Raw genomic sequence first — 24468 nt, 5'->3', positions numbered from 1 at the left:
TTTGTGTAGAGGGGTAGGTGTGGGTTGTGTATGCAGATGCATGTGCTATACAGTATGTGTGTAGAGGTCAGAGGACAACTATGGAGTGAGTTTTTTCCTTCCATCTTTTTATGGGTTTTTAGTATTTAGTATTGTGTGACAGGCACCCTTACTGCTGAGCCATCTCACCATGCCCTGAAGATAATTTTGTACTATGCTATAAATAATGTTTCCATGAAACTACTTTTCATAGTATGGAATTTTCCACTTGATACATTGCATCAGCTCTCAAAGTTTGGATTTAGGAACAGTTTGTACTTTGCATTGTTGGTTTAAAGATTGTACACATTAGAAACGTGATATTTTAATTTTTAAAATTTCCATTAATTATTTTACAGCAAAAACAAGCAAGCAAACAAACAAAAACCCACCCTGTTTATTGTATATAAGTAATACTTATATTTTGTTGAACATTTGTTTTCTAGTGGTTCTGGGGGGTGGACCCAGGGCACTGCGTGCATGGTCAAGTGCCTACCCTAATGTGTGCCTCCTTGTCCCCAGCAGAGCTATGGACTCTAAATGTACTTGTTTAAATCATGCTCACAGTAACATCATTGCAGAGTGCTTCAGCACCAGTGAAACATGTGCTCATCATCTCCATGGGCATCTGGTGTGAAAGGACCCCATGAAAAGGCTTTTGTTTGGACTTGCAGGAGTGCATGGCTGGCAGGCTGGCAGGAACAGGCTCTTCCTGTTTCCACCATCCCCTCGTTCAGTGTCTCTTCCTTTGGCTCAGGTTTCTTTTTTCTCTTTGCTGTCTTCTTTGGAAATCACCTTCTCTTAGCATCAGGGATTTCTGGAAGCAGTTACATGCAGATGAACTCTGCCACTCTTCCCTCACAGTGGCAGCACTTGCCTTAGCTTTCTACCAAATAAATCATGTTTACTGTCCTGGTGCATGTTTATGCAGTCTTTACCCCACGCCCAGACAGTGTACCACCCACAACCCTCCTGTGATGTTTTCTTTCCACGGAGTAAACTTTACAGCCTTACAGCACTTGAAGTCCCCCAGTGTGTGTCCTAGCGTTCCAGAGAGATAACAAGATGAATACACACTCTTGCTTACAGCCATGCCAGCACTGTTTCTTCAGGTGGCCTGAGACCAGCAGTCATGGTCCCAACTTAAGACCTCCTCTTTGTGATCTCTCACAGGGTACTCAGTGTCAGGGTGGGCTCTGAGATGGTAGCAGTGGCTGTGCAGAGCTGACCTTGTATGCCACGTTTCAGGACCTCTCAGGTACTTACTGAGTTACCTTTTAAATTGCACGTTACTAGACTTCTCCATTCATCATGTATAAGTTTACAGAGATTGTGCATTTATACTGGTTTTGAGTTTATAGTAGTAATTTTTCAAGTGTTTTATTTTTTAAAAAATTTCAAATTTAAGAACAGTCATGAAACAAAAATAGTATAAAAAATACTCATTTACCCTTTACCCAGTTTCCTATTTTGCTATTTTCTACCTTTTGAACTTTTGTGTTCTCCATCTATCTCTGTCTCTGTCTCTGTCTCTGTCTCTGTCTCTGTCCTCTTACCCCTTGCTCAGCCTGTGAACATGTGGGTGCCATGCACAGTTGTTGAAGTCATCAGCCTTTTCCTACCAAAGCTTCTGTGAATTTGCTAAGAACAAGGGATTCTTGACCCCATTACTATCAATTCATAGCTCTTTCTCGTCTGTGTTCCTATTGTCTCTGTTGGCCTAAAACTGTCCTTTATTGCACATGCTAAGAATGTGCTTTGTTTTTTAGAGACAGCATTTTGTCACTGTAGCACAGAATGGTTGCAAACTCAGTCTGCCCGCATGGGTTTACCTGAGCTAAATGGTAGAACCAGTCACTGGTTCTAGTGAAGTGGTCCTCATTGGCTCTGTGACTGATTTAAGGACTGCCTTCTTGGCTGAAATGTGGACTAGGTGACACTGTCCTTTTCAGGATGTCACATTGGTTGTCCCTTTGATGTTCCCAAGCAGTATTTATTTTGATCACTTAAGAGCTGGCATACTTCTCCACTTTAGAATTACTCTTTTCATGCATCTCTTCAGAATCCTCCTAAATTGGACATTTGTTGCTAATTCTCACCTGATCCAGTGTTTATCATGATCATCACAAAACAATGGCTTTGTGAGAACAGCCTGGTCTCCATGCTTAATAGTCAGTCCTTGTCATTCCAGTGTAACAAGGTCCCTTCTTCCCAGCCAGTGGCTTAATTTTTATCAACATGAACTCATATTTTTAATGGTTTATATTCCACTAGTATATTTAATTACCCTGGTGTTCAAATTGTCCCAGAGTTTTCCCTTGCAAATCCTTTCAATCTGGCTGTGCTACGTTAAGCCCTTGTCATTTTGGGGGTCAGTTTCTGACATAAGAAGGTACTTATCCCATACTCATCTCACATCTCTACCCATGCCTGAGACTGGCCATTCTCTGAAAAGTGCTGCTTCTCTGTGGTCAATGGTTTGCATGACTGAGATCTGGACACTGAATGGCCTAATTGGTCCTGGGATGACTTAGCTTTTTGGCCCTTTCAATGGTCAGAACTAGAACATATATGCATCATTATTTTAATTTTTTTTGAGACTGAGTTTCTCTGTGTAACAGCCTAGGCTGTCCTGGAACTTGCTTTGTGACCAAGCTGACCTCGAACTCAGAGATCCGCCTGCCTCTGCCTCCTGAGTGCTGGGTTTAAATGTGTGTGCCACCACCTTGAGGAAATGCATCATTGTTTTTATATGCACACATGCAAATATACACATTCATGTTTTAGAGAGTGTAAAAATTGAACTGATTCTCAGTTCCAGCCTATTTCCACATTTCTTGGCTTCCCTGTTATATTTCTGTCCACATTTAAATCCTTGGTCCTCTCTACGACAGTTATTTTCTGAGGCCTGTAATAAGCCAAAACAGCTTCAGAATTGTGTCACTCAGTTTTTTATTATTCTGTAAGTAATCAGTGGAGCATCTGTTTGCAATACTTCTCAATCTGCTACACCATCACATTATGCTACTTGGATTGACCCAGCCCTTTTCTACCTTTAGGCTAGGTATGGCATTCACTTTAAACAAATTTTGACATCTCCCTTTTTGTTCTATTTAATGAACTTGTTGATGCAGTTTCATATATATCTTTGTTTTTTCAATTTCATACACCTGTACAGTGTATCTTGATCATACCCAACCCAACTCACCACATAATTTCCTTTTTAAAATACATGGTGTTTTTTTTTGTTTGTTTGTTTTTAAATACATGGTGTTTTAACCCTGAAAACCTTACAGAAAGAAGAGTCCGTCATTCCCACATGCCTTCTGCCCCACCTTATCCTTCATCCTCTTTGCTAAGTTATCGTCTCTCCCTCCCTCCCTCCCTCCCTCCCTCCCTCCCTCCCTCCCTCCCTCCCTCCCTCCCTCCCTCCCTCTCTCTCTCTCTCTCTCTCTCTCTCTGTGTGTGTGTGTGTGTGTGTGTTAAAATAATGTGGTGGCACACAGCTGCAGTCCCAACACTGGGGAGACTGAAGTGGGATGATGTCAGGTTTGAGGCCAATCTGGACTACACAGTGAGACTCTCTCAAAAAACAAAATTCAAATTTGTGTTTCTTTCCCCTTCTTTTTCCTCATGGGCTAGTGCAGTGTGCAGTGTGATAGATACATTTTTGACACCTTTCTCTCTTGTTAAGATTCCAGAGGGATAAAAATCCATTACCATCACAGTGGGGAAGGGTCACAGCAAGCAGGCACAGTTGAGAGCTCACATCTTGAGTCCCAAGCAGCAAGTGGAGAGAATGAACTAGAAATGGCAGCTGGTTTTGTAAACCTCAAAGCCCACCCCAGTGACATAACTTCTTCCAGTAAAAGCCACACTACCCAATCCTGCCCAAACAGTGACACAGACTAGAGACCAAGGATTCAGATACCCGAGACTATGGGGGATAGTTCTCACTCAACCCCCCCTCCCCCAAATCCTGTATAATCTCAGTACCTAATAAAAATTTTCTAGGCTCCAAGGACCTTACCCAGTTAATTGATGGCACACCATTTTAAATGAACCCAGTAGGACTGGGAAGATGATTCAGCAGGTAAGGTGCTTGTTAAGCAAGCTGAGGACATGAATTCACATACCCAACAGTCAAGCAGAAAGCCAGCTGTGCTTTTGCGAATGCCGGTAAGTCTACTGCTGTGTGCTACAGGCAGGACATGAGACTGTGTCTCAAAAGAAATACGGTGGGAAGTGAAAGAGTATGACACCCGATGTCTTCTTCCTGGTTCTACACATGCTCATAGGTATACCTACCCCCACACACACACAATTTAATTTTTTTGGAAAAAATAAACTATAACTTCAACATAAGCCATTCTCATTTAAACAAGAGCCTGACTGGTGGGGCTGGGGATGTCTCAAAGTATAACTGAGGTTCAGTGGAGCCCTTGAGTTGTCATTAGTATAGTCTGTGACCATTGGTAGCTCTTGAGTCACATGAGCATACTGCTTGGCCTATTGGTAGAAGTTGGCTGCCTTGGAATAAGTCTAGCATCAGCAAGGACAGGTCAGGGTGGGACTGGGAAGCCGCTCAGGACTACTGTAGGCGTTCTGGTATGGCATAAAGAGGGATTGCCAGGAAAGATCACAGCCTCTTTAGTACCCTCTTAAAGATGGCTGTGAAGTTCACTTCAGAGATGTGATAAACTCAGGGACCCTCTTCCCATAAGCCATTTCTGTTCCCATTTCATAGGGGACATGGAGCTCGTGGAGCCCAGGTGAGAATGCTCACTGTAAAGTTTTCTGGATAAAATTGATTACAGGAAAAGGAAGACCTGTTCTGACTTTCATCTACAGTCATCTGGGAAATCATTAAACTGATTCATGGTGGTGCCGAATCAGAGAGAGGGAACTCAGTAGGCTTGGGTGAATAACTGGGAGCACTGAATGGCAGAGGTAGGGTTTAAGGTGGTAGGATCCACCGCTCATGGCTTCTACTTGGGGAACAAGAAGCTATGCTAGCTTCTGCTGCACGTTCGTTCTGGCTGTGCAAAGAGTTGTTGTGCTTCTGGACTGCTCTTTTCTTGGATTCGGTGGCTAGATCTGGAACAAACATGCAGATTTCAGGTGTTTTGTTTTGCTTTTTTTTGAAGTTCTAGAATTCCAGGAAGGGGCCCCTGTAGTACCCGAGTGACCATATGGGCAATCAGTTGGTATTTACCCACTTTTACGGGAGCAGCCCTATGCTCACCTGTCAACTATGTTGGCATGCCCTGGGAAAGTCCCTTCAGATTTACCTTGATGTGGCTCAGTGGCAGAATACTTGCCTAACATGTACAAGGCCCTGGGTTCTATACCCAGCATTCCAAAAAGCAACAGTTACTGAGTCACTTGGAAAATTGTCAGACAAGCAGTGAGCTAGATAGACTGCCTTGAACTCTTCTCTTGCTCCAGAATCCTGATGGTGTCCAGGGACGTGGAAAGTCTAGAAAAGGAACTACCATGATATGCTGGCTTGTCCTTCACACTCAGCACTGGAACTTGGCTCTGTGACCTTGAGGAGTCCTGGGAGCAGTGTTCCCACCATGTCAGCCAAGCAGGGTGGAGCTCTGCCAGGGGAAATGAGCTCACAGCATACACAAAGTTGGGTCTGGGATCACCAGGCAGAGGTTAGAGACCAGAGCCAAGGGGAGGCCAGTGTCATAACTTGACAGACTTCATATGTCTTGGTGGTATTCTTTATCAGTAAACACACAAATGGATACAAACAAAATAGAAGCTTGCACCTCCCAAGAACAAACACTTTATTATAAATTATACATATTCACATCACCATGTTGTTATATACAGTATAAAGCAAACAAAATATATACTTAAGGGTAAGAAAAAGACGTATCCAGCAAATCATGTTGCACCTCACTCTGAAATGATGACTAGGAAGATGTTGCAGGGAACTGGGAGAGCAACAAGGAAAGAAAACAGTGACATCTAATAGAGGCTTAGTGTCATCTCTCTGTTCAGCCATAACCGAGTACTATCTGTTCTGTTGCTCACTCAGTAGTTATCTGTGAACTGACTCACTTGTTTGTTTCTTAAATTTGGCCTCATTGCACACAAGAATAGGCTATTTATGTGGCTAGATATGTCTCCCAATGCCTCTAAGATACATACAAAACAATCCAGAGAGAATGCTTAGCTACATACCCTTGAAGATTACTTTTTGCTCCCTACCTGTGTGGTGGGGACCATCCACCTTGTAGGGGACTCTTCATCTAGCATCTAGCTTCAGATTAGGTGGGGGAGAATAAGGGGCTTCCCCAGAGTGAGCCTCCAGAGGGGATTGTATGGGATTGCCTCCATCCCAAGGATTGGCTACAAGTGTAGCATGCTAAGAGAGCCCAGAAAGAGCATATGTGATGGGGTGGGGGTGGGGTGGTGTCAGACATTTCCCATGAGAGTACCTTTTGAGCATCAGTTGTAGGCTATCAGGCTGTGGACCACCCCAACTCATGCCACAACTACTACAAGCCGTTGCTGCTCCTGCCTGCACCAAAACTTCTCATGTTGTACTGGATCCAGGAAATGATCCATTCACATATTCAAGAGGTCCACTCTGTGCTGGGGAGCTAGGTATCTATGCTTATGACGCCCGTGGCCTAATAGAGGATGGGCAAGAATAAGCAAGTAAAACAATGGGGAATGTCAGTGCAGGTGGTTAGAGATGCTATAGAATGAAACAAACAAACAAACAAAAAGGTGAGGGGCAGGAAGGGCATGTTTGGTGTGAAGAATTCCAAATAGTGTATGCAAATTAGGATTGAGGGGTGTGGCTCAGTATCTAAGGCAGTAGTTCCCAACCTTCCTAATTCTGCAACCATCTTGAGGTCACTCCCTAGCCATACAGTTATTTTTGCTGCTGCTTCATAACAATTTTGTTACTGTTAGAATGTAATGTAAATCTCTGTGTTTTCCTATGGTTTTAGGTGACCCCTGTGAAAGAGCCATTCAACTCCCAAGGGGTCTTGACCCACAGGTTGAGAACCACTGCTAGTGTTCCCAAGGTCTCAGATAAGACCTGTACTGCGAATAGTAACTACAACAATACTTCATGTGGGGACTTCCTTCCACAGCACGTGGTATAGAAGGAAGAGAATAACTTGGCCATGAAGAAGCCTGATACTATCATGGTCAGTACAGGACTGACAGCCAGTTTTAAGATCATGCTGCCAGTGTGTGTGCAGGCTGTGATGTCACAAGAAGGGATACTTCTCATTTGTAGTCTTCCTCTTCAAGACCCATAGGGATCAGACACACTCCAATCCTGGGATTTGCAAAATTTCTGGTCAGGACCCCACATTCTGCCAAGTTCATCAAAAGCAAAGAAAGTCTGAAAATGCTCACAGCCCAGCAGAACCTAAGCACAGTGGCTAGATCTAATGAGATTTTAGAACAAAAAGGACTGGGGAAGGGAATGAAATCTGAACAAATTACTCACTTAAAAAGAGCTAAGGAAAAGAACAGGTGAGGAGAGTGAGCAGGGCGTCTCCAATTGACATTTAAGTTGAGCACTGGAAGATGTGAGTAGGAGCACCCATGTCTGAGAAAGTATGGGCCATTTGAGAGCCAGCCATCAATAAGCCTCACATGGCCAGAGTGGGGAGCCAGCAAGGCAGAGAAGGCCAAGGGGTGGGATCGGAGGCAGACAAGGCTAGACACAGGAGGAGCCAGGCCATGGTCTGCACCTTTTGGATTTCAGTCTGAGTGTGAGGATAAGGCATTGGGAATTTGAACCAAAAGAGGGGCATGAGTTTATTTCCACTTATTATCAGTTGGGTTTGTATGGAGGACAAATGAGGACAAGACAGGAAGTGTAGGCCAGCTAAGAGACCTACATGTACCAGTGGAGACCACAGGAGAAGGACACCCAACCTAGGGGATGACCAGCACCTGCCAAAGAATGACCTCACCACATGACAAGGACTCTTGACAGGGATCCCAGGAAGCATAGCATAGCTCTTGACTTGCAAGTGTTTCTGCTCAGTGGTCCCTAATGTTTGGGAACATAAAAATATATACTGCACTTTAAGTCGGTTGCTGTAAGTTGCTCTTCCAGAGTTGGAGAAACCAAAATGAGGTTCCTAACTTGCCTCTACCTTCCAGAGGTTGTAAATGAAAAGGGGGAACATGACCTCTGTCCTGTGACAGCTTCAGAGAAGGTCAGTGCATTAGGTAAGGACTTGCTAGCCACATGTTGTCTTCTGAGCTGCCTCCAACCCTATGGAAAGGAAATGTGCTAACAATCAGAAATATAAAACAAATGACTTCCTTAAGTGTTTGTCCAAGTCAGGGCTGGTGACTTGGTATTGCTCAGATGGATAGACAGAGGTCTGGACTGGATAGATCCTTCCCACATGTTGCTGGTGTCACTCCCACTGTTGGGACTGACTTGGCATGTCTGGGGTGCTTTACACGTGCTTGGTCTAGACCTTGAGGAGGCTTCTGAGTCTCTTAGTGATGCCAGCTGAATTCACCCATGTTCGTGTTTGCTTCCAGAGATTGAGATGGTGATCATGGAGCGTAGCAAGCTCTCAGAACTGGCTGGGGCCTCGGTGCGGGAGCAGAACACCACGGACGAGGAGAAGAGTGCTGCCACAGGCTCAGAGATTATACAGTGGAGCAGGTAGGCAGCAGGGCACTGATGGGAGCTACTGGACAGCCACTCAGCCTTGGGAAAAGGTAACTACATGGTCACTGCTTGCCTTTGCCCACTAGATGGCCACCCAGAGGCATGAGCTCTTGAGGTGCATGAGCAAAGAACAGGCCCTTGGCACGTGCTCATACCCAAATCCTTTGGAAAGGTAGCCAGGACAGAGCACTGCCACCTTGAAACACTTGGCAACTAGTCTGCATCTAAATGAGGGAGGCCAATCTCAGGAGGACCATCTTGAGACCCAGGCATGAAGTTCCCATCTCAATCCCTGATTGCCAATCTCTCCTACATCTATGGGTCCTTTGGCACATAATGTGATCTGCTGCTGCCTCCTGCCCTGGCCCATTGCCCTGACACTCACCTCAATGATGGTTTGTGGAGCTGGTCTTGAACCTTGCCCTGCTTATTTCCTGCAGTCTTGCTGAGGCTCATCTATTACAGCACAGTTGTTCCCACAGTATACAGTGAGAGGCTAGAGGGTATCTTCATTTCAGGACTGTTTCCTCAACTGTTAGGCAGACACAGTCACAGACCTCAGCAGCAGTTCAGCGTGTTGGTGTTAATGCACGCACACTGATGTGGGTTCTTGGTCTCCCTGCAGCGCATTGACTTCTTTAAGCCTCAAGATGTGGCCAGAAATGTACTCCCTCCACATACACACCCCATTATTAACCCAATTTAAAGTACGGAAGCACACTTACTTTCAGCTTTTTTTCCCCTCCGTATCTTGTTTGTTGGTGGGTGTGTGGGTGGTGCTGAGGATGGAGGCCAGGCCTTCCATCAAGTAGGCCAGTATCCTGCTGCTAGCAGAGCCATGTACATTACCAGTTGTTATTTTCTTCTTTGTTTGGACCATGTTTGGTTGTCTAACAGAGAGGATTAATTTGTAGCAGATGTACAAGAGAACAGTTTTTTGATTTTGTTAACTGAAAAACATTGGCTAACACATGGTGTGGATTGTCAGTTGTAAACTGTAAAGCCTTTTACGATTTTGCTTAGCAACAAGATGTAACCCCTGAGCTCTGAAAATGAAAGAAGTTATTCTAAGCATAGAAGAGACAAGTTGGAAGCGTGGCCCAGCATTAGTTAGAATGTGAATAATTGAAAAACCATAGATGAAAAACAGTAGAGGATGCTTAAGCAATTGAGATCTGTGTACTTACAGAACATTAGCTGCTCTCTTTCCTGTGACCCTGTGGTGATGTGCAGGTTTTTAGGATCCAATGCATGGAATCATGATCCTGAAACAGAAACACTCTGTGAAAGTGAGGAAACCAATATGTTAGGTGTGGTTATTGGACTTGATGACTTATTTTTCCCTGCATTTTAGGCAACAGAGGGGTTTTCTTAGAGTTGATTGGGTTCTTTTTAACCTTGAATGACTAACTGGTAACTGTGACCACATGGCTTTCTAATTAGCAGAAGCTGGCTCAGGTGCCTGGAGGTGGGCTGCCTACAGGCCTGAACCAGGCTCTCTGTGTGTCTCTGAGACAGAGACAGCATCCCTAGCGCCCACTTCCCAGCACTGAGGCTGGGAGCGAGTAAAGGGTGGAGGAGTTTGTTCCCAAAGCATCAGTTGAATCTCTACATCTATTCCACCATACTGAGAATTAAAGCTACTGTGATTTTCCTTGTATAGTGTCCTGCCATCACTCAGGGTCAAGTTAGACACCACCCCCACCACCCAAAAAAATAAACCAACCCGTTGTTCCTTTGTTTTGAGGCAGTCTTGGTAAGTAGTTCTCCCTGTCTGGCCTGAAATCCTGATTACTGGGTTTAAAGGTGTGCACCACAGGCCCAGTTCAGCAACATTTAAAAGACACATAAATGATGAACACCCTGAAAAATGTGAAAACTTCAGAAATGCAAAGAAGTAAAAGTCAATGATCCCAGATGGTTCTATTTTGATAATTTCTTATCAGCTTTTTCAGGGCTCCTTTTCTGGGCATTTTGTCCCCTGCCCTAGCTCATGCCCGTCATATTTTATCTTTCATTTGCTATCTAATACCAAACCCCAGCATCTTTGTCACATCATTATCCTTAGTAAATACATACTTAGTAGCTTCATAATCCATCTCATATATGAAAGACAACACACCCACCAAACCTCCCTTTGTTAATTTGTGCTTGGTTGTTCATATTATTCCCAAGTGCAAATATAATTCAAATTGTGAGCAGCTGGTGTACAAGAGATGTGTTACAATTTATAGTGCTCTCAAATTTGGCAAAGTTATTATTAGAAAACTCAAAAAAATCCAAATCTATACACGCGAGAGCTGTGGATAGGTTTAAATGGAGGAGCCCCATCCTGGGCACCAGAAAATAGAGACTGAATGTCAATATACTCCTTAAGGTTTTTCCTTTTAAATTTTGTGTGTCCTGTATTTATTTGAAACATGACAAATACATTTTTACTACTTCTTTGTTTTCATTTTTCATCTTAATATTTTATGTTGATACATCAGGATTTGAGGACTTAAAAAAGGAGCTAGGTGTGTAACTCAGTAGTAGAGTACTTGCTGCTCAAGGTCCTCCACACCATCTCTAGCACTGCCCCTCAAAGGCCTAAGATATTCAAGATGTTATGGGAGTTTCTGCAGCAGATGGTCCCCTCTGAGCAGTCCTGTTTTCACCCATCATAGGTCCCCATGTTGCTGATACCCAAGGGACTCCAGGAGTTAAACATACCTCCATTTGCTCTCTGGAGCCCTTGACTTTCTTGACCTCAGCCTGACATTCAGTGGGGCAGCCTCAGATGGGATCGGGGTCTCCTGCCCCAGGCCTGCCCTGGGCTTATTCTGTTGTCTGTTATTGAAGAGTCTTGCCAGACTAGGCCCTACCCTGGAAAGGGCAGCCTTTGCAATGTGGATTTCCAAGTTATGGCAACTGTTTTTTATATCTTACTCACACAGCATGGGAGGTGAGAGATCTCACTTTCAATTCTTCTAGTCAAGGCATATTGGCTCAAGAAATTGCTGAGCCAGGACACTGCCAAAATGAAATCATGGAGAAATGTCCTTGAGATATTAAATACAACAATCAAATACAGTGTGTGACCCTATGCCCTCCAGTCAGTCTCCTGGGCTGGAATGCTTCTGTGCAGTCAAGGAGGTGGGTCAGTTAAGGCACTCAGTGGAAGTGAGTAGCAGAAGAAGCCAGATCAGCATTTGAACCCAGGCAGTCTGACTCCATAGCAGTAACTTTAAACTTACTCATGTTGCTGTCTGTGCCTTGCCAGGTAGTATTGCCGCATTATATCATCCTGTTTTCTTCTTTATTCTTTCCATCTTTCCTTTAAAGTGATGATGTGTACCTGTGCTGTCTCTGTCAGCTGGCAGGGAGTGCAGAAGAGCAGGGGCTTTGTACCTGAATCTCCAGAATCCTAGACAACCAGTAAATGACTAAGTGGATAGCAGCTTTCCAAGGTCAGAGCCCAGCTCTCATTTGTAGGGATGAGTTCCCAGTGCCTTATTCTGAACCAGGCACTTACTGCGTTCACCACAAACTAGTGGCCTTAGAGCAAACCTATGAAAAGTAAACACAGATGATGCTGTCAGGTGAGAGAGGGAAAATGTACACTGTGTGCCAGAGGATTATAGACCTCTTCTCTTTTCAGACCCTTCCTGGATATGGTATACCATGCCCTGGACAGCCCTGATGACGATTACCATGCCCTCTTCGTGCTCTGCCTCTTATACGCCATGTCTCATAACAAAGGTAGGCGTGCTTCTCACCATCTTTAATGTCTGTGACACAGTGCTACACTCAGTGGCATCCTTCCTCTTCACTAACGTAGAGCGAGGGAGGGCACTTTGGGAAGGAATTTCCTTTCTGGCCTCTGAGGTGACTCCTACAATGCTCTTCTTCAGCCTCATTACAATTTCTCAGGTGTTTTTCTGAAGACTGAAGCCATAGGCATTGGCGACTCAGGCATGGTGGTGGGGCATTCAAGTATGGGTTTCTAACCCAATGAGGCTGGCTTCCCACTGTAGCTTTCTACAGAACACCTCCCCCCCCCCCAATGTGCTTTACAGCTAGCCTAACCAACGACCACTTTCCTGACACCAGGGCAAAACCAGTCAAATTGGTTTTGCTATTTATAATACTTGATGTTCTTGCTGTGAGCGCAGTACTAAAATAGACCTGGGTGGAAGTGTAGGTTTCCTTTCTATAGGGAGGTGTGGTTCTCCAGCTTCCCTTGCTCAGGCTGTGTGGCCAGGCCCTAGTTCCAACAGAGCTGACAGTTCACTGGCATGCACCAGTCCCTCCCTCAGCACCCAGTTCTGGGAGTAGCTTCTCTATTGGTCTACCTGGCTCCCAACAGGCAAGTTTGGAGACTTTCCTCAAGAATATTCACAAGGACTGGAGTTGGCATAGATTGACACATGGTTTCAAGGAACATTACAGGAGGTTTACATTAAGCTTGTTGGGAATAGATGTCTACTAAGTGATGCTTACTAAGACAGCCTATGGATAGAGTCATTAAAACAGAGCCAAATCTCATTTATTCTTAAATCACTAGTCATGGAAATTAAGTCAGTTGGAAGCACAGAAACGTGTAGTGGCAAATGCCTCCCCTCTGCTTTGTCCCCACCTTCTTCTTTAAGGCAGCTTCTGCATCAGTTTCTCACATGCCCTCTAAGAAAACTGTGTACCCTCAGTTAAGAAGACAGCCAGCTGCACCCATAGCTATCAGCGGGTATCCATGTGGCCCGCTCTCACCATCAGGGGTTGACACAGTGTTTGTCATCTATGTAGAAGTGCCTGCTGCCTGTTTGGGCCATAATCGGTTTTATATCTCCTTGGTAACTAGCAATAGGCAGCCTTCACAGCCCTGTTCAATGTAGACAATCATGCTTATAACCAGGCTAAAGACCTAGCCTGATGCCACCACTGCCTCCTCCCTCTCTTCCTCCTTTTCTTCTTCCTGTGGTTTTTGGAACCCAGAGCCCCATGTATACTAGCCCAGCCTCATAGCCTGAGACAGGCTCCAATTCCTGCAGATACTGTGTTTCATCCCCTGCCACACCTGCAGTCTCCTTCCTTCCTTTGTGACCTCCAACACCTGGCTCACTACCTATCACACACAGTTATTTGGCTCCATGACAGCTACTGCTTCCCAATAGACTCTGTATACAGTTCCTGCTGGTGTTATGCTGGATGCCTTTGCTCAGTGTTCCAGCATACCTTGTCAGGTGGCATTCATCCCCATAAATACATATTCCCTACCTTCTGTTGCTATTAGCATTGCCATCCAGAGTCGCAGCTGCCATAGCCATTGGAACTTTGCCTCCTTTGCTCCTGACAGTTTCAAACAGCTTGTCTGTTCTCCCTTTCTGGCATGTCTGATCAGCTGATTTCCTCAATGTGTCTGTACCAGGGCTGGCTCAAGCCAGGGATGGAGATAGAAACCAAGGCAGGAACAAAGAAAAATGAGACTGGGCTCACTGTTCAATGGACAGTATCCCAGGCCTATGATTATCAGCTCCTGCTAGGGTCAAGGGTATTATTATGTTTTGGAGTCCACCCTCCATAGCATCCCTCAAAGAGAGGCTCTTTTGACTGTCCTTTGCCATTCAGGAACATTTAGTTTCTCCCTTAACCTCCACCCTCCTGGACCTCATGTGCAGAGTATCTAGACTGTACTTGTTTTTCCACCTAGGACTCCCTTCTCAGAACTTTGGCAGCCAGGGGTGGGGGAGGTCACACTCAGGTGCAGCAATAGAACTCTTGTAGAGGTAACCTTGAGGCAACTCTCATAATACTCAATTAACTCATCCATGTTCCTGTGAATAAGCAGTGGAAACTGCCTCTCCTCCATGGCCTGGGGGGCACCTCACAGGAGTCATGAAGTTGACTGTTAGAAACTTTGGCAATAAGTATTGTTGAACCTTTTCTCAAGGGCTCCAGTTTGGTCCTAGTCAGTCCCAAGATGGCTGCAACTTGGTGCTGTGCCTGACTCTGGACTATAGACAGACTTTTCTTTTCTGCCCTTCAGTTCCAAATTAACTGACACAGAGAATAAATATTAATTATAAATGCTCTGTCGATAACTCAGGGTTACTACTAAGTGGCTCTTACAACTTAAATCAACTCATTTCTATTAATCTGTGTGCTTCCCTGATGCATGTGGCATTTACTTCTCTGGAATGTCTTGCTTCTTCTCCATCTGGCTGGTGACTCCTGACTTTGCCCTTCTTCTTTCCAGAGTCCTTTGTTCCTGGCTGTCCCACCTATACTTCCTATCTAGCTACTGGCCAGTCAGCTTTTTATTAAACCAATCCAAGTGACAAATCTTTACAGTGTACAAAAGGATTATTCCACAGCAGCTCAAAGTTGGCTGGGGATGATATTGTGGCACATACTGGTCTTAGGACCCAGCCCTGTATCTTCTTTGGAAGCCCGGGAGTCACCCTAGTTAGTGCCAACATTGCACCTGTTCCCTGAGAGTCTGTACCTTCTTAGACTCACTCATAGTCTTTCTTGATGTTTTCTCTTTTCCTAATCACCATCTACCAAAGTTCCTCTCAGAAATCGTCTTCTCCAATGTTCTTTCCAGCTTTCCTAGGTGATGCTCTGGGTTAATGCTGCCGGCTGTGAAATTTTATGGACATTGCTTTTTTAAGGACTTCTTTTTCTTCTGCCTCCACCTCCCAAATGCTGAGATTATAGATGTATACATTACTCCTGATTTAGGCAGTGCTGAGACCTCATCTGAGTTAGGTTAATACTTTACCAACTGAGCTAGATATGCAGTCCTCACTGTTAAGGATTTTGCATTTGTGTTCATAGATAACACTGCTCTATAGACTTCTCTTATCTCACTGCACTGCAGTGATGTAGACTGGGAGGTAACTCATCCTCCTTAGTTTCTTGGAAAATTAAAGAAAAAAGCTATCAATTTTTCTTCTGTAAGTGCTCCTTGAACCAGTGGAGCCATCTGAACAAGGTATTTTCTATGAGGAAACTTTTTTAATTTTGAGATCAATTATGCAGCCTAAGCTAGCCTCAGACTTGCAACCCCTGTGCCTTAGCCTTAGTGTTGGGATTACAGGTGTGCTCCACCAAACCTAGCTGAAGGAAAACTTTAACTATTTAATTTCTCTGTGGAGATATTAGATTATCTTTCTTTTGGGTGAGTTTTGGTGGTTTGCATCTTTCAAGGAATTTGTCATTTTGTCTAAACTGTAAAATTTATAGTTGTAAATGTGTTCATAGTTCTCCTCTGTCATCTTGCATTGTCTGTAGGATCTTAGTCTGTGGCCCTGTCTAGTTTGTGGTGTTGATAATTTGGGCATCATCTTTTTTCTGACCACTTTGGCTAGAGGAGTATCGATTTTACTGATACTCTAGATGTTTTTCCTGTTTCACTGATTTCTGTTATTAAATTTATTTCATATATTCTGCTACTTCCTGCATACTTAATTTCTCTTTCTTCTATAGCTTCTTAAAATAGAAGCTTAGATTATTGGTGTATGTGCATGAGTGTGTGTGCATGAGTGCATGTGTGTGCACACATGTGTGAAGCACTCACCTTCCACCTTGTTTGAAACAGAGTCTTTTGTTCACTCCTACATAAGCAGGCTAACTGGCCTGCAAGCTTTCAAGGATTCACCTGTCTTGGTTCTGTTTCATCCTAGGAAGACTAGATTACAGACTGGCCCTGCTGCATCTAGTTTTATATGGATCTGGTGAGCCAAACTCCAGATCTCACACTTACACGGCAGGCACTTCAACCTTTGAGTCATCTCACAAACCCTGTAGCACTGACTTTTTAAGATAATTTGTTTTATTTCTTAAATTAGCATAGTGTAAAGTGAACTATTTTTTTGTATATAAGTATGGATTCTAACACGCCTGCTACAGTCAGGATGCCTTACACTCTAAAACACCCCTTTTCTCAGTCCTTTTCAGCCATCTTTCCATGTATAAAATTGTTCATTTGAATATGTATACTTTATTGTATACTGAATATACTTCTGTAAGTCTGATGGTGGCCCATGCCAATCCTAGCCTCTGTTTCCATGGAAACAAATGCAAGCACTCATGAAGCCTTTACTCAAATCATGACAGTGCATGTATCTATCACCCCCAGATTCCTTCATATTCTTTCCTTGCTTCTCATACCCTCCTCCCCACACAACAGCCATCTGCCTGCTCCCAATCAGAGAGAGAGAGAGAGAGAGAGAGAGAGAGAGAGAGAGAGAGAGAGTGTGTGTGTGTGTGTGTGTGTGTATAAAACTGCATTTTCTAGAATTTTATATAAAGAGTCATGTATATATTCTTTTTTATATATGGCTTCTCTCAACTGCTTAATTATTTTGAGATTCACATTGCCTTATCTGTTCATTTCTTGTTTAATAGTGTGCCACCATATGAATGTGCCCTAGTTTGTCTGACCATCTGCTCATAAGCTTTCTGTTCTTTTGAGGTTTTGATATTCCAGCCAAAGTTTCTCTGAGTGTTTGCATGCAAGTCTTTGTGTGGACATGTATTTCCTTCTCTCTTGGGGAAATACCTAGGAATAGGATAGCTGAGCCATCTGGAAGGTGTGTGTTTGCCTTTTAAATAAGTTTTATAGTCAGGTGTGGTGGGGTACAGTTGTGTTCCCAGCACACTGTAGGCAGAGGCAGAAGAATGATGAGTTTGAGGTCAGGGCTGCATACCATGCATATCCTGAGGCCTCTATTGGATGCTAGACACTGTGATTAATGTTGGGGGACTGTGGGTTGGAGATGTAGCTCAAGTAAAAGTAAGTGGAGGTTCTTAGCTTAGTCATCATCAACCAAACAACACCCTACTGGAAGTGCACTGACAGACCAGTTAGATACCTTTGTAAAACCTGTGTTCTGTTATGGAAGACAAATGGTAAGCTACTAGCAAATGGGGATGCTAAGTGGTGACAGCAAGCTTGATGAACTGGTAAGAGTGGCAGAGCTGGAGAAGACACAGATTGACAGGGACCTACAGCATCAGCACGGGCAGAGACTCATCCTGGCAGGAATGCAGACTACAGAAGAGGCCAAGACTATATGGCATGCAGTGAGCAGCTCTGGAGGTTATAGAAACCAGAGCTTTTGAATCTGTGTAGCCTTCTGTGTTTGCTTTATTCTTACTGTTTATCTCAAATCTCCTTACTCTAAATGAACTTACTCAAGAAGTTCATGAGGGAGTTGGAGAGGTGGTTCAGTGGTTAAGAGCACTTATTGCTCTTACTACAGACCCCCAGTTCAATTCCCAGCACCCACATGGTGGCTCACCATAATTCATAACCCTGGTTCCAAGGGATCATCGGTCTTGCAAGTGGCACACATACATACATGTACACAGGTAAAATACGCATACACATAGAGCAAAATAAATACAAAACATTTTAAAGAAGTTCATGAACAGTTTCCTCAGGGAGTTGTTGAAACCAACAAATGCAGAACATGCGTGCTAAGCAATGCACTTAGCCTTGTTTTTATTACTCTGTGTATAGACTCCAGGCAGACCAAGGACCTCCCAGGCAGCATCCATGTAATAGGGAAGCTCCACAAGGAGATGAGAGCCTGCTTACAGGAGTCAGGGATGACTTCCTGAGGATTCTCAGACCATATGTTCAAGGAAGAAGTGTCCAAAAGGAAAGCTGGCAAAGGGCAGAGCCACAGGGAGCACAGAACCTGACAAATCTGTGATGATCACATATACACTAGGGTAGGAAAGAAGCATACTAAGTAAGCCAGATGCTTCAAGGGACCAGAAGGTTGGAGTTGTCCTAGGAGGAAGTACAGTGACCCTGAGCTGTATTCTTGTGAGCTGTGGTGACAGTAAAAAGGCAGTTGAGCCAGAAAGTCTCATACCTACTCTGCATCCCTCAGGATGAATTTAAGTAGTCCAGCCAGAAGACATAAGTCTTGGGAGATGTGGACAAGGTAAGAGCTGGTGAAAGTTAGCACACGCCCTGTGTATGAATGAACTAGGACGTGTCTGCCTAGTTGTATCCAAGAACAAGAAGAGAAACTAGATGATGGGAAGGGAAGAAGGGAACGAGAGATTAGAGCAAGGAATGTGGAGGTGGAGCCAGGTAACTAGCCAGAACAGCCAGGAAAGCCTTCTCCTATGAACAGGATGACTTAGAACAGAGCCAGAAAAGTGCCTGAAGCAGACTGCTCTGGGCAAAGGGCCTGCAGTGGGGAAGTGCATACATACTCGAGGAGCAGACATAGGCCTAATGAGGCTGGACAGGGAGCCATACAAAGAGGTTTCAGGTTTATCCCAAGTGTAGTGGGAAATCTCTAGAGAACTTAGAAGAAGGAAAATGTCCTCCAGGAGACAGGAGGGATGTCTTGGTGGTTAAGAGCACTGACTGTTCTTCCAGAGAACCCAGGTTTGATTCGCCTGGTGGCTCATAGCCATCTGTTAACTATACATGTAGTGCACAGAGATATATGCAGGCAAAACACACATATACATAAAGTAAATAATTTAAAAAACAAGAAAAAAAAGGAAGAATATCCTCAGATGTAGGTTTCCAGAGAACTCTCCATCTCCTGGTAGAGAGCAGGTGACTAGGGTGGGAGTGCACTGCTAGAGAGAAGCTGAGCAACTCCTGGGGAAGCTGTGGAGACAGTTCTGCCTGCTGAAATGGAGCCAGACTATCTGTGGCAGACTTGGGGATCAGACTTGAAGATGCCGAGAGGCTGGACATCGGAGTTGAAAGAAGGGTGCAGGCCCAGTGAGAGGATAAGTCAGTGATGACTCCTACAATTGGCTGAAGTGCCTGTGCTAATGGTCTGTCACTAAGGGAAGACAGGAGAGGCTCAAGCCTTCCCTTTGATGTAGATGGGAGAGATCTGTGTGATGGCTTACTCCTGTCTCTCGTGACAAATAATGTTATTAAAAAAAACTCTGAAAATGGTCCATTTACACAGGAAACTTAGAGAAAAATGGGAAAAGCTCAAGCTCGACACCCAGAGACTAGCTTTTTGGGAAAGCTGCTGATGGTGAAGCTACTGCCTTGGTATGCCAACATAGGGGCTTCATTTGGTGACTTTGAATGGTGGTATTTGGTTGGCTGGCTTCATGGTTATCTACACTTGATTCCAGCTCCTCTTTTCCATATTCTTTCCCCTGAAGCAGGCCCTGAATGAGATATTCTCTTTTTAGTAGATGTGTTTTTCCCTTATAAGACAATTTCAGCCTAAAAGCCTTGTTAATAGAAACCAAATGTGAGCTCAGGCCTTCCAGTAAATCTTAATAGATGAGATACTGCACTGAAACGAGCAGCCCACAGTGGGAAGGGTTGCCTGATTAGGAAGGCGGTGTCATGATTCAGCAGGCCACATAATGAATTCTGGTTAGTATCTGCACTTTTGGCCAAGTCTGAGTGGAGGCTGTGCGTTGAGCAGCTCTGTATTCGTAAACCTCTCTAGTTCACTCATTGTTCTCCCCAGCCTCCACTATTTACCCAGGAGGTACTGGGGCTTTGGGATTTGTTTTGTTTTGTTAAGAAGTTCCTGGAACACCATGAGAGGTATGGGAATGCTAAAAAGTAGGTGACAAGGCTCTGGGGATGAGAACTGGCAAACAGCACACAGATTGCAGCTGACACAAACTCCACATGGGAAGCACATTGGAAACTGACTTAACATCGGCTTAGCTCTCGAAATCCCTGGCCTAAAGTTTTCCAGAACTGGCAGTGCCTACAGGCAACAGTCAGGGAGAATCGGGTGGTCACAAGAAACCAGGATGAGTGGATATGTTTACCTGCTCCCATCTTGTCTTCGGTCAGGTCTCCACTGCCTCCTTTATATAACTTTGCTAAGGGTATCTTCCACCCTTGACATGGTGTGTACTGCAGCTAAGAAGGAAGGATCTAGAAATCAGAGTTGGGAGGGAGGTTTAGTCACTAGTTGCAGTATGGAACTATGCCTTTCCTTCCTCTTCTGGGTTCCTTGAAGTGTTCATTAGAAGTGACACACTCTGTACCTGTATGGACTCTTTCGACCAGCCTAGGCTATGACCTTGAGTCCCTCTGCCCCCACCTTCATCCTGACCATTAGCAGGAAGGGCATGAGGAAGCACATGGCCTGCTAGGAGGCAGATCTCAATGGGCTGTGTGCTGCACGTGAGGGTTTCTTTGGAAATTGTCTCAAGGCACTTGAGACTTGAGCACATAGGACAATATGTTATTGCAGAGGCTTATTTTAGACAGAGGAAAATGACTGGCAAAGAAGCTGTAGTACATTTGCCACAGAACTTGCCTTTCTGTAACTGAAAACCATAGTGCATGCATGTCAGACCTATTGTCATCTTACCTTTTCCATACATGTCCCTGCCATGTTGTGTGTGACACTGACAAAAACAGAGAAAGGGTAGGATCGACTTGGGTCATGTTTTAGGAGGGATGTAGTCCATTGTGGCTGGAGTGTTAAAACAGCAAGTCACATCGAATCCTCAGTCTGGAAGCAGAGTGATACATTCGAGGAGGGTCTTCCTCCTCTGTTAAGTCTCCATGGAAACATCCTCCCAGACACACCCATAACTGTGTCTCCTATGTAATTCCAAATCTAGTCAAGTGGACAGTGAAGGTGAACCATTATAGACCTTATTTCTTCACCACTGTCAGGCAGTGTTTTCTTTCAGTCAGGTAGTTAAAAAATCCAAATCAGTGCCAGGCGTTGGTGGCGCATGCCTTTAATCCCAGCACTTGGGAGGCAGAGGCAGGCGGATCTCTGTGAGTTCGAGGCCAGCCTGGTCTACAAGAGCTAGTTCCAGGACAGCCTCCAAAACCACAGAGTAACCCTGTCTCGAAAAACCAAAAATAAATAAAAATAAAAAGTAAAAATTAACTCCTTTCAGAAAGATCTAATCCAATGAACTTTGTGTTGGTAATACTGCTAAATAGCATGCCACACATAGGCAGGTAGAGGGTCTCGTGATATGGGACAGAAAGGCAGAAGATGATGGAATTGGCTCTGGGTTTTTGTTACTTCTGTGGCCTTGGGCAAGCTTTTTCTCTGAGCTCACTTTATGAAGGCTTGTACTTTTTGAATTGTTTTCCCTGGTGTCTTTACAATAGGATCCTTCCCTTCCTCCAGAAACACCATCTTTACCTATAGAACTTAAGCTTTTGATTGGTTGGAGGTAGTGACTGTTGCTGAGCCCTAGAATGCACAGCCCTTGAATGTGGCTTTCATAGTGAGCTCCCATATGAGTGGTGCTACCACCACTCCCTAACTGGATCTTAGCCACCTCTGGAGTCATCTGAAGGTGGCCCCACCGTGTCTCCAGATTGCTCTAGGACCTTGAGAAAGCATGAAAAATCACACTGAGCCTCAATTTCTTCACCAAAGGCAGGGGGCTTGACTTGCTTGCTGTGTGGCCCAGAGTAAGGGTTCAGGGCTCTGGGACCCTCTCCTGGTAGATGGCCAAGAAAGAACAAAATGACGTCAGAAGACAGGAGTTTCTTCATATCTTCAGAAAATTTTGCCCCAGATTTCTTCATGTTCCAGAAAGTCTACGGAAAGCTAAAGCAATCCCAGGAAAGAGGCAAAGGGCCTCCCTGTGGAGCTTCAGCTTGCCCACGTTTCACCTCCAGGCCTGTTGCTGTCCCTGTGAACTGGAGCAGTGCAGGTGTGTTAGGGAGGCAGAGCAGGCAGACTGTCGCTCAGAGCCACAGAGCAGCAGTCCCGCCCTGTGCCCATCCCTCAAATGGGAGGAAGTAGAGATGTTGGGACAGGGTTGATACCTCTAGGAAAATAAAGGTAAAAAAGATTGGGTTTCCATTTTTGTCATGTAAGCCAGCGTTCTTCCGTGTCAGACAGTTGGCACCAAGATGCAGAATCGACAAGTTCATCTTCAAAGTCACACCGTGGGTGTGAGAAAGAGAGTCCTTCATAACAACCCTCAGGCCATTCCTTCCTTCCCAAGTCATTTCAACAAAGCAGAACACTGTTTTATGGCATCAGTGCTGTGTACTGAGCAGGGATTTCTTGGGAGCCCAGCTGTGCTGCCTCCACTATTTTGTCAAGGTTCTAGATGAACCCTCACCTGGTACTCAAGGGACCAAATTTCAAGAGTTCTTTGAATTGCCACCTCCCCCAGCTAGAATAACAGGAAAAGCTATGCTTCAGGCATAAACAATCCACAGGGGTCTCCATGCTTGGGTCAAGCACTGTGTTTATTTCTGCAAGTATTTCTCAAGCACAGTGTCAGATGAGAGAATAGGAGTTAACACAGCCCTGCCTCAGGCCTGGACCATTGTGACAGCACTGGCAAGTCTTCCTGCCATCCCAGTTCCTGGCACTTCTTTAGGAAAAATAATATCATGACCTATGGCTACAGACTTGCCCATTCCTTTCCTTATCTACCTTTCACCCCACCTTTTTTTTTCTTGTCTTTTATTGAATACTATTCATTTCCCTGAGGAAAAAGATTTTCTTTGCATCTTAGTGATATGAGATTTATTATTTGTGCATCTGCCTAGGCTAAAGGTTTAATTCAACCTTTTTCTGCTAATCTGCTCCTCAGGGTAGGGCTGGCATCTGCCCCCACTCAGAACCTGCTGCCAACATGTGTTGGGTATCCCTCTCAGCTGTTTCAGTTCACCAGTGAAAGCTTAAGGCTGTGGCTGTTGGAGCCTCATATGTCTCATCTCTATTTCTCTGGGTCTGTGTGTCTACAGGGGTAGAAAGTGCCAATACAGGGCTGCCCTTATGCAGCACACCTATGTGGCAGAGAACAGCAGTGAGTTCACGGGAAAGCTACTTCTGCCTCATCTATCAGAGGTGCCACCATTGGCACCTGCTAAGTGCCTGCTAGTCCTTGTTTCTAATAGAGAAGGAGTAGGCCTCAAGCCAGTGAGTTCAGTCAACAGTCATTGACTAGAATGTGAGAACACTGTTCCATCTGACTTTCATAGTTACTGTTAATTATCATACCAAGTTGATGCCCCACTGACTAATAGCAATAGAGAATATATGTTTGTGTATGTGTGTGTGGGTGTATGCATATGTTTGCAGGCTAAAAGCCAACTTTGGATGTTCCTTAGGCACTATCCCCCTTGTTTTTTTGTGACAAGGTCTTTTGCTGCCCTAGAGCTCACCAATTGGGCTAGGCTTTCTGGCCAGTGAGCCCCAAAATCTTCCCACATACTATACATGGCCTCTAAGGATTGAACTTGGGCCTTGATGCCTGTGCAGCAAGCACTTTACCAACAAAGCCATCTCCTTCCCTCCCCCACCACACACCAGAAAATGTATGTTTTATCTATGAATGTTCAATGTACATAGAACCCAGACAGAAGCAGTGACCAGAGGCCTGACTTCACAGAGGAGGAACATAGGCTGACGTTGAAGACTCCCCCTCCAAAAGGTCTTTAGGAAGAAGACTCTCACTGAAGCAGCTTTGCCAATGACCATTTTTCTTCTTTTTCCATTCCAGGCATGGATCCTGAAAAACTAGAGCGAATCCAGCTCCCAGTACCAAGTGCAGCCGAGAAAACCACCTACAACCATCTGCTGGCTGAGAGACTCATCAGAATCATGAACAATGCTGCCCAACCAGGTACCCCTATCTTAGGAGTATTGGAGGTACTAGATCCCTAGCCAGAGACCACGAGCCCTCCTAGGTTCTGGATCTGGAGAAATCTCGGCCCTTTCTTTTGTCCCTACCCACCAGCCTTTGCCTTCTATTGGAACCAATACTTTTATCTCTGGGGCTGTCCTCACCCTTGGTTGTAGTCACCTCTCTCTTTTCTCCCT

General features: G+C 44.7%; 1 protein-coding gene across 11 annotated transcripts in view; it reads left to right on the top strand.

Annotated features, from left to right (window-relative positions):
- Positions 1-24468, top strand: part of Clec16a (C-type lectin domain containing 16A) — a 228509-nt gene that overhangs the window by 61261 nt on the left and 142780 nt on the right. For all 11 annotated transcript variants that reach the window (XR_005878100.1, XM_040748096.1, XM_040748092.1 and 8 more), the window contains 3 exons: positions 8566-8692; positions 12339-12439; positions 24149-24271. Coding sequence is in view for 10 of the 11 variants with exons in the window: in XM_040748096.1 (XP_040604030.1) it covers positions 8566-8692; positions 12339-12439; positions 24149-24271 (351 nt within the window). In the remaining variant the exon portion in view is untranslated. The remainder of the gene's footprint in view (positions 1-8565; positions 8693-12338; positions 12440-24148; positions 24272-24468) is intronic.

The sequence above is a fragment of the Mesocricetus auratus genome, unplaced genomic scaffold (assembly GCF_017639785.1).
Source record: "Mesocricetus auratus isolate SY011 unplaced genomic scaffold, BCM_Maur_2.0 Super-Scaffold_100007, whole genome shotgun sequence".
Taxonomy (NCBI): Eukaryota; Metazoa; Chordata; class Mammalia; order Rodentia; family Cricetidae; genus Mesocricetus; species Mesocricetus auratus.
The sequence above is the reverse complement of the archived record's forward strand: the minus strand, read 5'-3'. Positions and strand labels throughout refer to the sequence as shown.